General features: G+C 43.6%; 1 protein-coding gene across 4 annotated transcripts in view; it reads right to left on the bottom strand.

Annotated features, from left to right (window-relative positions):
* Positions 1–15,273, bottom strand: part of LOC117340282 (kin of IRRE-like protein 1) — a 378,740-nt gene that overhangs the window by 71,893 nt on the left and 291,574 nt on the right. For all 4 annotated transcript variants that reach the window (XR_004535419.1, XM_033902047.1, XM_033902049.1 and 1 more), the window contains one exon: positions 7,539–7,680. Coding sequence is in view for 3 of the 4 variants with exons in the window: in XM_033902047.1 (XP_033757938.1) it covers positions 7,539–7,623 (85 nt within the window). In the remaining variant the exon portion in view is untranslated. The remainder of the gene's footprint in view (positions 1–7,538; positions 7,681–15,273) is intronic.

Genomic DNA, 15,273 nt, shown 5'->3' with positions numbered 1-15,273 from the left:
CCAACAGACACGGGGCACACCAACAGACACGGTACACCAACAGACACGGCACACCAACAGACACGGCACACCAACAGACACGGCACACCAACAGACACGGGGCACCCCAACAGACACGGCACACCAACAGACACGGCACACCAACAGACACGGCACACCAACAGACACTACACACCAACAGACACGGCACACCAACAGACACGGCACACCAACAGCCACGGCACACCAACAGACACGGCACACCAACAGACACAGCACACCAACAGACACGGCACACCAACAGACACGGCACACCAACAGACACGGCACGCCAACACCAACAGACACGGCACACAAACAGACAGAGCACACCAACAGACACGGCGCACCAACAGACACGGCACACCAACAGACACGGCACACCAACAGACACGGCGCACCAACAGACACGGCACACCAACAGACACGGCACACCGACAGACACGGCACACCGACAGACACGGCACACCGACAGACACGGCACACCGACAGACACGGCACACAAACAGACACGGCACACCCACAGACACGGCACACCGACAGACACGGCACACCAACAGACACGGAACACCAACAGACACGGCACACCAACAGCCACGGCACACCAACAGACACGGAACACCAACAGACACGGCACACCAACAGACACGGCACACCAACAGACACGGCACACCAACAGACACGGCACACCAACAGACACGGCACACCAACAGACACGGCACACCAACAGACACGGCACACCAACAGACACGGCACACCAACAGACACGGCACACCAACAGACACGGCACACCAACAGACACAGCACACCAACAGCCACGGCACACCAACAGACACGGAACACCAACAGACACGGCACACCAACAGACACGGCACACCAACAGACACGGCACACCAACAGACACGGCACACCAACAGACACGGCACACCAACAGACACGGCACACCAACAGACACGGCACACCAACAGACACGGAACACCAACAGACACGGCACACCAACAGCCACGGCACACCAACAGACACGGGGCACCCCAACAGACACGGCACACCAACAGACACGGCACACCAACAGACATGGCACACCAACAGACACGGCACCCCAACAGACACGGCGCACCAACAGACACGGCGCACCAACAGACACGGCGCACCAACAGACAGGGCACACCAACAGACACGGCACGCCAACAGACACGGCACACCAACAGACACGGCACACCAACAGACACGGGGCACACCAACAGACACGGCACACCAACAGACACGGCACACCAACAGACACGGCGCACCAACAGACATGGCACACCAACAGACACGGCACACCAACAGACACGGCACACCAACAGACACGGCGCACCAACAGACACAGCACACCAACAGATACGGCACGCCAACACCAACAGACACGGCACACAAACAGACAGGGCACACCAACAGACACGGCACACCAACAGACACGGCGCACCAACAGACACGGCACACCAACAGACACGGCACACCAACAGACACGGCGCACCAACAGACACGGCACACCAACAGACACGGGGCACCCCAACAGACACGGCACACCAACAGACACGGCACACCAACAGACACGGCACACCAACAGACACGGCACACCAACAGACACGGCACACCAACAGACACGGCACACCAACAGACACGGCACACCAACAGACACGGCACACCAACAGACACGGCACACCAACAGCCACTACACACCAACAGACACGACACACCAACAGACACGGCACACCAACAGCCACGGCACACCAACAGACACGGAACACCAACAGACACGGCACACCAACAGACACGGCACACCAACAGACACGGCACACCAACAGACACGGCACACCAACAGACACGGCACACCAACAGACACGGCACACCAACAGACACGGCACACCAACAGACACGGCACACCAACAGACACGGCACACCAACAGACACGGCACACCAACAGACACGGCACACCAACAGCCACGGCACACCAACAGACACGGAACACCAACAGACACGGCACACCAACAGACACGGCACACCAACAGACACGGCACACCAACAGACACGGCACACCAACAGACACGGCACACCAACAGACACGGCACACCAACAGACACGGCACACCAACAGACACGGAACACCAACAGACACGGCACACCAACAGCCACGGCACACCAACAGACACGGGGCACCCCAACAGACACGGCACACCAACAGACACGGCACACCAACAGACATGGCACACCAACAGACACGGCACCCCAACAGACACGGCGCACCAACAGACACGGCGCACCAACAGACACGGCGCACCAACAGACAGGGCACACCAACAGACACGGCACGCCAACAGACACGGCACACCAACAGACACGGCACACCAACAGACACGGGGCACACCAACAGACACGGCACACCAACAGACACGGCACACCAACAGACACGGCGCACCAACAGACATGGCACACCAACAGACACGGCACACCAACAGACACGGCACACCAACAGACACGGCGCACCAACAGACACAGCACACCAACAGATACGGCACGCCAACACCAACAGACACGGCACACAAACAGACAGGGCACACCAACAGACACGGCACACCAACAGACACGGCGCACCAACAGACACGGCACACCAACAGACACGGCACACCAACAGACACGGCGCACCAACAGACACGGCACACCAACAGACACGGGGCACCCCAACAGACACGGCACACCAACAGACACGGCACACCAACAGACACGGCACACCAACAGACACGGCACACCAACAGACACGGCACACCAACAGACACGGCACACCAACAGACACGGCACACCAACAGACACGGCACACCAACAGACACGGCACACCAACAGCCACTACACACCAACAGACACGACACACCAACAGACACGGCACACCAACAGCCACGGCACACCAACAGACAGGGCACACCAACAGACACGGCACACCAACAGCCACGGCACACCAACAGACATGGCACACCAACAGACACGGCACACCAGCAGACACGGCACACCAACAGACACGGCGCACCAACAGACACGGCACACCAACAGACACGGCACACCAACAGACACGGCGCACCAACAGACACGGCGCACCAACAGACACGGCGCACCAACAGACACGGCACACCAACAGACACGGCGCACCAACAGACACGGTGCACCAACAGACACGGCACACCAACAGACACGGCACACCAACAGACACGGCGCACCAACAGACACGGCACACCAACAGACACGGCACACCAACAGACACGGGGCACCCCAACAGACACGGCACACCAACAGACACGGCACACCAACAGACACGGTACACCAACAGACACGGCACACAACAGACACGGGGCACCCCAACAGACACGGCACACCAACAGACACGGCGCACCAACAGACACGCCAACACCAACAGACACGGCACACCAACAGACACGGTACACCAACAGACACGGCACCCCAACAGACACGGCGCACCAACAGACACGGCACACCAACAGACACGGCACACCAACAGACACGGCGCACCAACAGACACGGCGCACCAACAGACACGGCGCACCAACAGACACGGCACACCAACAGACACGGCACACCAACAGACACGGCGCACCAACAGACACGGCACGCCAACAGACACGGCACACCAACAGACACGGCACACCAACAGACATGGGGCACCCCAACAGACACGGCACACCAACAGACACGGCGCACCAACAGACACGGCACACCAACAGACACGGCGCACCAACAGACACGGCACACCAACAGACACGGCACACCAACAGACACGGCACACCAACAGACACGGCACACCACAGACACGGCACACCAACAGACACGGCACACCAACAGACACGGCACACCAACAGACATGGGGCACCCCAACAGACACGGCGCACCAACAGACACGGCGCACCAACAGACACGCCAACACCAACAGACACGGCACACCAACAGACACGGCACCCCAACAGACACGGCACACCAACAGACACGGCGCACCAACAGACACGGCACACCAACAGACACGGCACACCAACAGACACGGCACACCAACAGACACGGCACACCAACAGACACGGCACACCAACAGACACAGCACACCAACAGCCACGGCACACCAACAGACACGGAACACCAACAGACACGGCACACCAACAGACACGGCACACCAACAGACACGGCACACCAACAGACACGGCACACCAACAGACACGGCACACCAACAGACACGGCACACCAACAGACACGGCACACCAACAGACACGGAACACCAACAGACACGGCACACCAACAGCCACGGCACACCAACAGACACGGGGCACCCCAACAGACACGGCACACCAACAGACACGGCACACCAACAGACACGGCACACCAACAGACACGGCACACCAACAGACAGGGCACACCAACAGACAGGGCACACCAACAGACACGGCACACCAACAGACACGGCACACCAACAGACACGGCACACACAACAGACACGGCACACCAACAGACACGGCACACCAACACCAACAGACACGTTATTCTTCAGTGACATTTTCTTCCTGAACAACTCTGTTTGGGAGGACATTGATTTAACCGTGAGTTATTTCACTCTACGAGAAAAAATCTCCGACATAAAGCTGGTTTGTCTGTTCAGTAAGAATCTTTACTATGTCACAATTCCTGTTTTAGTAATTAAAACTTAATTAGTAGATTCTATGTGTTCGGGATACAGACACAAAGTTCTCCTTCCCAGACATTACGGACAGTGTTAGTAACATCCTGTGATGTTTAGCAATAAGATAATTATTTTACAAGTCTAAATTTAGATGTTTGTAGGTATATGGGTTTTTGGCTTGATGTTTAATTAGGAGAATTATTTCTAGACATCTGTAGACAATATGGGTGTTTGATGACGAGATTTATTTTTAGACATCTGTGGACAATATGGGTGTTTGATGACGAGATTTATCTTTAGACATCTGTAGACAATATTGGTGTTTGTTTCAGAATCTATTTTTAAACATTTGTAAACAACAAGGGTGTTTACTGACAAGATATATTTTTAGACATCTGTAGACAATATGGGTGTTTGTTTCAGAATCTATTTTTAAACATTTGTAAACAACAAGGGTGTTTGATGGCAAGATTTATTTTTAGACATCTGTAGACAATATGGGTGTTTGTTTCAGAATCTATTTTTAAACATTTGTAAACAACAAGGGTGTTTGATGACGAGATTTATTTTTAGACAGCTGTAGACAATATGGGTGTTTGTTTCAGAATCTATTTTTAAACATTTGTAAACAACAAGGGTGTTTGATGACAAGATTTATTTTTAGACAGCTGTAGACAACATGGGTAGCCAGAGAAATAACCTCCCCCTGCGACCTCTGACCCTAACAGAGGTAATTAAGGTAACCTGAAGTTTTACTTCTGTCAGTTATGGAATCTGATCTAAGTAGCCACCCATGATCTGAGTTTAAACTTTGGAATTGACCTTGATATATCTGTGACCTTGGAAGGTTTTACTTCAGTAATAACCACGGCGTCTGTGACTGAATGTCTTTATTTCTTAGACATCAATGTGATTTTTAAACCATCTACACCAAACGTTACATTTAACTTGTCACTCATAACCCATATAGTCATAAAAATCTACTAAAAACTTACAAAATATACCGATATTTATCTGACTTGTCTATGGCAAGGCCGCTCCAGTAACAACCTAGAAGTCCTTGAGAATAATCCATTGACCCCCTGCCATGTGTTTCTGTGAAGTAGGTCAATATAAAAAAGCTCCCTCCGACCACCCCTGTAACATAATATATCCAATTTGTTTATGATCCTTTCCTTATTTACCATACCCAGCTCTTCTTACGGTCAAAACTGATTGAATGTCCACCTCAATAAAGTGACCTCCTGTCATGTGACCATATTTTCCCCTCCCAATGTTATTTACCAGTTACCTGAACCTGAATTAAGACAGCACCTGTCACATTTGACTCTTTTCACTGCCTCCATTGGGTCAAAGGTCAAGCAAGACAGGTTTGACCATGTATGATGGATTTGTTCACTGACACACAAGTGCTGTTCTATACAACTCCTTAAAGGAGAAAACACAGGTTTCCCCATCACCTTCCCTGAATCCCCTAGATTGTTATCCTTTCTGATATGAACCATATCTCTGCCTGTAATCCCCACACATCCCTGAATTCCTTGTGTACATTCTTTTATAATGCATTATAATACAAATTTTCTTTTTTTTACAATTTTCTCCATCCACACTTTTTCCTTACCCCTCAACCTTCTCCAGACAGAACATTTTCCACTTCCTAGCTTACCCCATCATCTATCAGTAAACTGGCCTTATCTATGACAAGCTCGCCTCCTCCATTTCCCCACCCCCTCCTCCATTCCCCCTCCCCCTCCTCCATTCCCCCACCCCCTCCTCCATTCCCCTCCTCCATTCCCCCTCCCCTCCTCCATTCCCCCTCCTCCATTCCCCCCACCCCCTTCTCTATTATCCCTCCTCCCCTCCTCCATTCCCCCTCCTCCATTCCCCTCCTCCCTTCCCCCCACCCCGTCCCTCCATTCCCCCACCCCCTTCTCCATTACCCCCTTCCCCAACACACCTGTATATTACAGGTATCACATATCACCCTACTTCACCAATTTAATGGAAAAATGAGATTCCCAGAGTTCTTTTATGTATTACCCAGCAGAGTCCTGGTTAGAGAGAGTCTTGTGTCATGTATACACTTGCACCTGTGTGGCAAGTGTTTCTATGATTAGGTCACCTTCAGTTCATTTTAAGCTTGGCAGAGAAGCCATCTACTAATTCAGCTCCTGCCTCCTCCACTGACGTTCTACACAAACCTCACATGTTTGTTCTCAGATCGGAAATGAAGAGATTAAAAGACAGAAATGTACAGCCAAGTATTACAAACAGCTCTAGTTCTGGTTTTGTCTGAATAATCAATTTCTGTGTCAATTTCCATATAATCATAACATGCCGTGATTATCGTTTCTCATGTCAAATAATATTGTCATATTTCATCAGCTTCATTATACTTCAAATCGTAGCAAGGCAATTGCACCTTACATGGTGTTCGTTTAGAAGGTTTTTATCCAGCAACAAGCATACTGGGTATATACTGCTAAAGCAATACAAGTTCACTACCAGCCCCTGCTAAATATAGCAACAGTAACCTTGACCTTGACCCAAAACCCTTGAAACTCAAACTTGTCCAGATGTTATGGTCCTTTACTTTACCATTGTGTAATGTTTTATCAAACTCCCTGAGAATGAAGCCACTCATACATATGTACAACAGTTTCACATATGTACTTGGTCAAGCAGGTGACCCCACAGCTTTTCGTGTCCAATCAAGGAATGAAACCCTGACTATCTAGGTAAAAGGCAGTGTTTCCACTGTGCCACCTGGCCACCATGCTGTCTGTAGAAGAAATAAATAAGTATTTACTTACCTCGAGCTATGATGAGGAGGGAAAGAGACAGATACAGCCAGATCTGGACGATCATCTTTTGCCAGCCTCCGTAATATTCCATCATGTTATAAAGATCCCTATATAAACTCCACAGTGTATTTTACTAAATCCCACTAGTCACCTGAAAATACACAGAAAACAAAGTTATCAGAAAAAATCTCACAAAAATAATTTGCAAAGTAATCAATTTTTAGTTAAAGTGGTGATATAATTAGTTTGGCTTATGCACATGTATATATATATTTATTTGTTCAAATATGTAAATAATTACTTATGTCCACCTATATGTAAACAATTACTTATGTCCACCTATATGTAAACAATTACTTATGTCCACCTATATGATTTTAAGATGATGCAGCACAAGTTGTAGTCTAAACGAGTTGGAATCATAACAATGGAGTTTGTTTTTCCATCACTTTTTCCAGAACGTTTTACTCTATAGCTACAGACTATGATAAATGCAGTTCTGTATCATGATATATTTCATAGAGTAATACAATCCTTTTGAAACAAATTCAGATTTTCACCAAAATTACTCCATCGACCTCCCAGCTAGGTTTCAGGACTGAAGCACAAAGGAACAACTAGAAATTAAATTCTGGAAATTTCATTTTATTTGAAACTTAGATCAGAAAAAGTCTCAGAAATAAATTAGATAAATAATGTCTATTACGTTCTAATTTCATGGACAAGAATGACTGTGTCTTAGCCAATAAGATTGTCGCACGAGACAAAACATCAAAAGGGAGCGCTGCCCATCAGATACAGAATTAAATCCCGTCTGATAAAAACAATACATAAATACTGTAGTATCTGACCTTAAAATTCTTTAATTTCTAAATTATCCAAAAAAAGTTGCATAAAAATTGCATCGTAAATAAAATTGGTATAAAGCCTGAGATACGGCCGTTTGATTTTTGTTGCAAGTACTTTTTTGTTCACTCACTCGAATGACATCTAAAGGGAAATCTCCTGTTGGTAGAGACGCTTATCAATAGATATGGTTTTATTTCGGACAGTCGATCAGCCATGGAGATCGTTATGGTAACCACCAGACCTGTACTTTTATGATCAAGGGAGACAACTCAGCCGTACACAGTTTTACAACCTTTAATGATATCAGACATTGTAGAACATTTACCTCGGTAAGCCACCATATGATTTTAACAACGCTCAAGAATTTTTATATTAAACCAAGGGAGATAATTCAATAGATTTTGATTACCTTTGACCGGTAGTACATCCAAGGATATAAGCAGACTATTAAAACAACCGCAACCATGGTTACCACTCTACTATCTTTTTCAGCAAGCGATATCATTATCCTTTACTTCTAAACTTTATCCACAAATGTTCATGAAATATTTGTACTTTTTTTTCATCCAATTACATTCTTTAGAGATTGCTTTTTGGGATATAAATAACCAGTACCTAAGTTAACATTAAAAGAATAATCTGATTCAAGGTCAATTCAAGGTCACTAAAAGAAATTGTTTCCTGTGATATCAGTAACTTGTATTCCAGTTGTTTTAGTGAGTTGTTTGAATTAGTCTCAAATCTTTAAAATTGAATTGGATATGCAGAATTTGTTTTTGCCCTTTTTTATTTTGAATATTTAATAAAACACCCAAAGCTGTCGTCCCTCTCCAGCTCTGGAAATGTATGTTCTATCTCTCAGCCTAACATTTATAAACAGCATTTCATGTTTCAACAAGCTAATGCTACAATTTTTCAATAGCACCCAGGACAGACAATATGGCCGCCAGACCATCTGTAGACGGTGGCTGATGGCGACTATAATTAACAAACACCACACCCACAGGTGTGAATGGTTGGCCATTGTTGGATAAAGGAGCTAATCATTCTTTCTGTGTTTCTCACACCATTCCATCACAATGATGAGGAATTCTGACATTATAACTGTGGCGATGCATGTTCAGTACGCATCACCAGTCGTATTACCAGTCGTCAGTGTTGGCCAGGGGCAAAACAGTCGTCCAATTCATTACCGTAATGTCACATTAATGGTGACAATGATACTGACCAGACCCAAACAAACTGGACACCAGGTCGTCAGGCCACAGTTAGTTGTGTAAACATGCAATGTGTTCTGGAGCTGGCTACATCTAATACTTATAGAGAAAATTTAATGGAGAAATGGCCTTTCCCAACAAAAATAGGTCTGACTTCAAAGGAGCACTTTCTTGTGAAATAAAAAAAGTAGTACTATGAAAATTCAAAAATCATTTAAGTAACTTTTTGGCGGGTTGCTGGATATCTCTTCCCTATTGTTAATGTTTGAGGGACGTTGGAAAACGTTCTCCCATTTTTGGGGGGTTATTTCTCAAATCATTTTAGGGACTAAAGAGAACCATTTTCCAATTAAAAGTGAGATATATGTGATAGAGGATCCTTCTCCCCAGGAAAACAAGCCTCCCAGATTTTTAATGCTGTATCCTTTGTGCTGTATATCTACCTCCAGTATTAGAGAGCTCCGATGTCCCTGACACACCCTGGTGGAGTATATGTAAGACATCTGTAGTGATCCTCATGTTTACACAAATCTCACAGCTGGTGTGTCAGTCGCATCATCAACACGATCCTCATTATACCTATACCTCACCAAACCTATATACAACAACACGATCCTCATTATACCTATACCTCACCAAACCTATATACAACAACACGATCCTCATTATACCTATACCTCACCAAACCTATATACAACAACACGATCCTCATTATACCTATACCTCACCAAACCTATATACAACAACACGATCCTCATTATACCTATACCTCACCAAACTTATATACAACAACACGATCCTCATTATACCTATACCTCACCAAACCTATATACAACAACACGATCCTCATTATACCTATACCTCACCAAACCTATATACAACAACACGATCCTCATTATACCTATACCTCACCAAACCTATATACAACAACACGCTCCTCATTATACCTATACCTCACCAAACCTATATACAACAACACGATCCTCATTATACCTATACCTCACCAAACCTATATACAACAACACGATCCTCATTATACCTATACCTCACCAAACCTATATACAACAACACGATCCTCATTATACCTATACCTCACCAAACCTATATACAACAACACGATCCTCATTATACCTATACCTCACCAAACCTATATATACAACAACACGATCCTCATTATACCTATACCTCACCAAACCTATATATACAACAACACGATCCTCATTATACCTATACCTCACCAAACCTATATACAACAACACGATCCTCATTATACCTATACCTCACCAAACCTATATACAACAACACGATCCTCATTATACCTATACCACACCAAACCTATATACAACAACACGATCCTCATTATACCTATACCTCACCAAACCTATATACAACAACACGATCCTCATTATACCTATACCTCACCAAACCTATATACAACAACACGATCCTCATTATACCTATACCTCACCAAACCTATATACAACAACACGATCCTCATTATACCTATACCTCACCAAACCTATATACAACAACACGATCCTCATTATACCTATACCTCACCAAACCTATATACAACACGATCCTCATTATACCTATACCTCACCAAACCTATATACAACACGATCCTCATTATACCTATACCTCACCAAACCTATATACAACACGATCCTCATTATACCTATACCTCACCAAACCTATATACAACAACACGATCCTCATTATACCTATACCTCACCAAACCTATATACAACACACGATCCTCATTATACCTATACCTCACCAAACCTATATACAACAACACGATCCTCATTATACCTATACCTCACCAAACCTATATACAACAACACGATCCTCATTATACCTATACCTCACCAAACCTATATACAACAACACGATCCTCATTATACCTATACCTCACCAAACCTATATACAACAACACGATCCTCATTATACCTATACCTCACCAAACCTATATACAACAACACGATCCTCATTATACCTATACCACACCAAACCTATATACAACAACACGATCCTCATTATACCTATACCACACCAAACCTATATACAACAACACGATCCTCATTATACCTATACCTCACCAAACCTATATACAACAACACGATCCTCATTATACCTATACCACACCAAACCTATATACAACAACACGATCCTCATTATACCTATACCACACCAAACCTATATACAACAACACGATCCTCATTATACCTATACCTCACCAAACCTATATACAACAACACGATCCTCATTATACCTATACCACACCAAACCTATATACAACAACACGATCCTCATTATACCTATACCTCACCAAACCTATATACAACAACACGATCCTCATTATACCTATACCTCACCAAACCTATATACAACAACACGATCCTCATTATACCTATACCTCACCAAACCTATATACAACAACACGATCCTCATTATACCTATACCTCACCAAACCTATATACAACAACACGATCCTCATTATACCTATACCACACCAAACCTATATACAACAACACGATCCTCATTATACCTATACCTCACCAAACCTATATACAACAACACGATCCTCATTATACCTATACCTCACCAAACCTATATACAACAACACGATCCTCATTATACCTATACCACACCAAACCTATATACAACAACACGATCCTCATTATACCTATACCTCACCAAACCTATATACAACAACACGATCCTCATTATACCTATACCTCACCAAACCTATATACAACAGTCACATCAACAACACGATCCTCATTATACCTATACCTCACCAAACCTATATACAACAACACGATCCTCATTATACCTATACCTCACCAAACCTATATACAACAACACGATCCTCATTATGCCTATACCTCACCAAACCTATATACAACAGTTTAATTTTCTAATTCTAATTCTGACTTGCATACTATTACAAGAATTTATGATCAGAAAATTCCAACCTCCAGCAAAAGTACATTTATCAAAAGTGTTCCTATCATCACTGAAAAAATTTATCTTATTTTCCAAAAAATGAAGAACGGTAGTCGGTCTGTATGATATCTCAAAGTATCCATTAAATGCCATGATTCATCTCATTTTTATTCTCATTAAGCACATTTCATTTTCCAAAACGACAGTACCTTATTATCCTGATAATTACAAAGACCTCAAATGTATCGCTATAGCAACATCTTATATGCTCTGTATAATCGCCATAGCAACATCTCACATGTAATCATGCATCAATTTTTCAATCATCTGTGAAGAGCGTGTACATCTGTTTTCAGGGCCACATATGGCTGGCCTGCAAATAAGTAAAGTAGAAACTGTTCTTTTCTCTTGTTTTTTTTTCTGTACAACAGGTTATGCAAGGAATTTAAATAAAAATAAAACATCATTCCAGAACAAACATAATTGGAATAGAATAAATAACAGTTTAGAATGATTTGTCGTAACATTAAAGAGTAACGTTAATAAGTTTAACTCTCACTAATGTCACCAAGTGTGAAAGAAAATCTTCCAATATTATAATTTTTAGCACATTTCATTTTAATTTGAAACATAGTTATGTCAGGTTAACATTATGGGGCCTTACCAGAAAATTGCTGGGATGATTTACGAGGTCAAAGTTCACAGATAAGGTGTCGTTTTATATTTGTTTAATAGCAAACAGATTCAACAAAATCTGAAAATTTTTAAAACCAAGTCTCAAACATTCATATCATATGATTCTAATTTTTTTTAATTCATTTTTAAAAAATCTTTTTTTCTTGTATTCTCATTCAGTGCATTTTAGTTATACCCCTTAAAGTTCCATGCTAAAGCTTAGCTTTGTTATCTTATTCTCATCACTATACGTCAAGTCTTGCTAATCTCTATAAAAAAATGTTGTTGTTCGTATATTTTCTACTAAAATTTTCTCATTTAAGAAGATGTTTCAGTACTCAAATCCCAGCTGGGATCAAAAGCAACCTAAATAACAAGTTCATAATGCATTGATAGTTTTCTTCGTATCGCCCATTTTTGTTTGGCGTCAGAGTTAATTTAACTATTACTTACAACTTCTTCAATCAGAAAAATCGTCTTTCTTCATTTTCACAGAAAATAGTTGCAATTAAGAAAAGACAAGGTAATACCCTGTGTTTATTCCAGGGGTGGGCTTATTGCTTACTCAGATATGGGCTTATTGCTTACTCAGATATGGGCTTATTGCTTACCCAGATATGGGCTTATTGCTTACTCAGATACGGGCTTATTGCTTACTCAGATACGGGCTTATTGCTTACTCATATATGGTATAATTGCTCACTCAGATATGAGCTTATTGCTTACCCAGATATTGGCTTATTGCTTACTCATATATGGGATAATTGCTCACTCAGATACGGGCCTATTGCTTACCCAGATATTGGCTTATTGCTTACTCAGATATGGGCTTATTGCTAACTCAGATATGGGCTTATTGCTTATTCATATATGGGCTTATTCCTAACTCAGATATGAGCTTATTTGTAAGTCAGATATGGGCTTATTGCTAACTCAGATATGGGCTTATTGCTTATTCATATATGGGCTTATTCCTAACTCAGATTTTGGCTTATTGCATACTCAATATGGGTTTTTTGCTAACTCTGATATGGGCTTATTGCTTACTGAGATATTGGTTGATAGACATTTGCTTAATGCAGTATAAATTTCAATAAAGACAGTTTCTTAGCTATTGTTTTCTTTTCCAATTAAGAGTTGTATACAAAAACCTATCATAAAAGAGTTAGAGTGAGTACGACAGACGTGTGACAAGGAGTCGGGAGAGGACAGAGGAAGTGTCAAACTGACATAATCCACCTCCATTCTTTGTTGTTATGGAGCGAGTGGCCATACTAATCACGTGAATCACTCCTTGAGCTCAGTGTTTCCATGGTAATAAGTTTACACTGTTGCCATGACGATCATCATCAGAACATTGCAATGGTCCTAAAAACTCACCAATTACATAAGAGTAGAGTGCATTACAACAGGGAAAACAAAAAACTTGGCCGAGTTATGGAGCTGAAAATGAGGTACTTGGTGATGCATCCCCATGCCAACAGAAATGATAGTGCATCACACCCGCATAGAAACACCTGCTTCCTTAGTTACCAACTTGTAACGGAACGGCATCAGAATGGCTTAATGTTCGATATACCGTTAGTATGGTTTATCTCACAAAACTCCATCAGGAACTCTAATTACATTGGATGGAAGCAAGCACCTTCGTAAACATGACTACATGTTTCGTTTAATTAGAAAGTTTTATTTCAAATAAAATTACTGCAGAGATTAAAAGCTAAGTTTTCTATGGCATCGTCTAATTACACTCTCATTTCATTGCTGAGTTTTTCTTGAGGAGAGTTTATTTCGGTGCGGGGAGATCATGGCTAGCTACTCAGGTATACAAAGTTTTCAGAATAGATGGATTAATGTGTATGTTGAAAGTTCGCCCAGTACATCGGCACCGTTCAGGAAAAACTCACGACATCCAGCAGATCCACACCTGTATTTCCAACTTAACAAAACACACCTGACAACTTTCAGAAAATACAGAATGTAAAACACTTAACGGTAAAACAGTGTTCATATCCAACAGTGGATTCCATGTAGAAGGGACCTTGGCACCT

Source organism: Pecten maximus, chromosome 13, assembly GCF_902652985.1.
Source record: "Pecten maximus chromosome 13, xPecMax1.1, whole genome shotgun sequence".
Lineage (NCBI taxonomy): Eukaryota > Metazoa > Mollusca > Bivalvia > Pectinida > Pectinidae > Pecten > Pecten maximus.
Note: the sequence above shows the minus strand (reverse complement) of the source record. Positions and strands in the feature narration are given on the sequence as shown.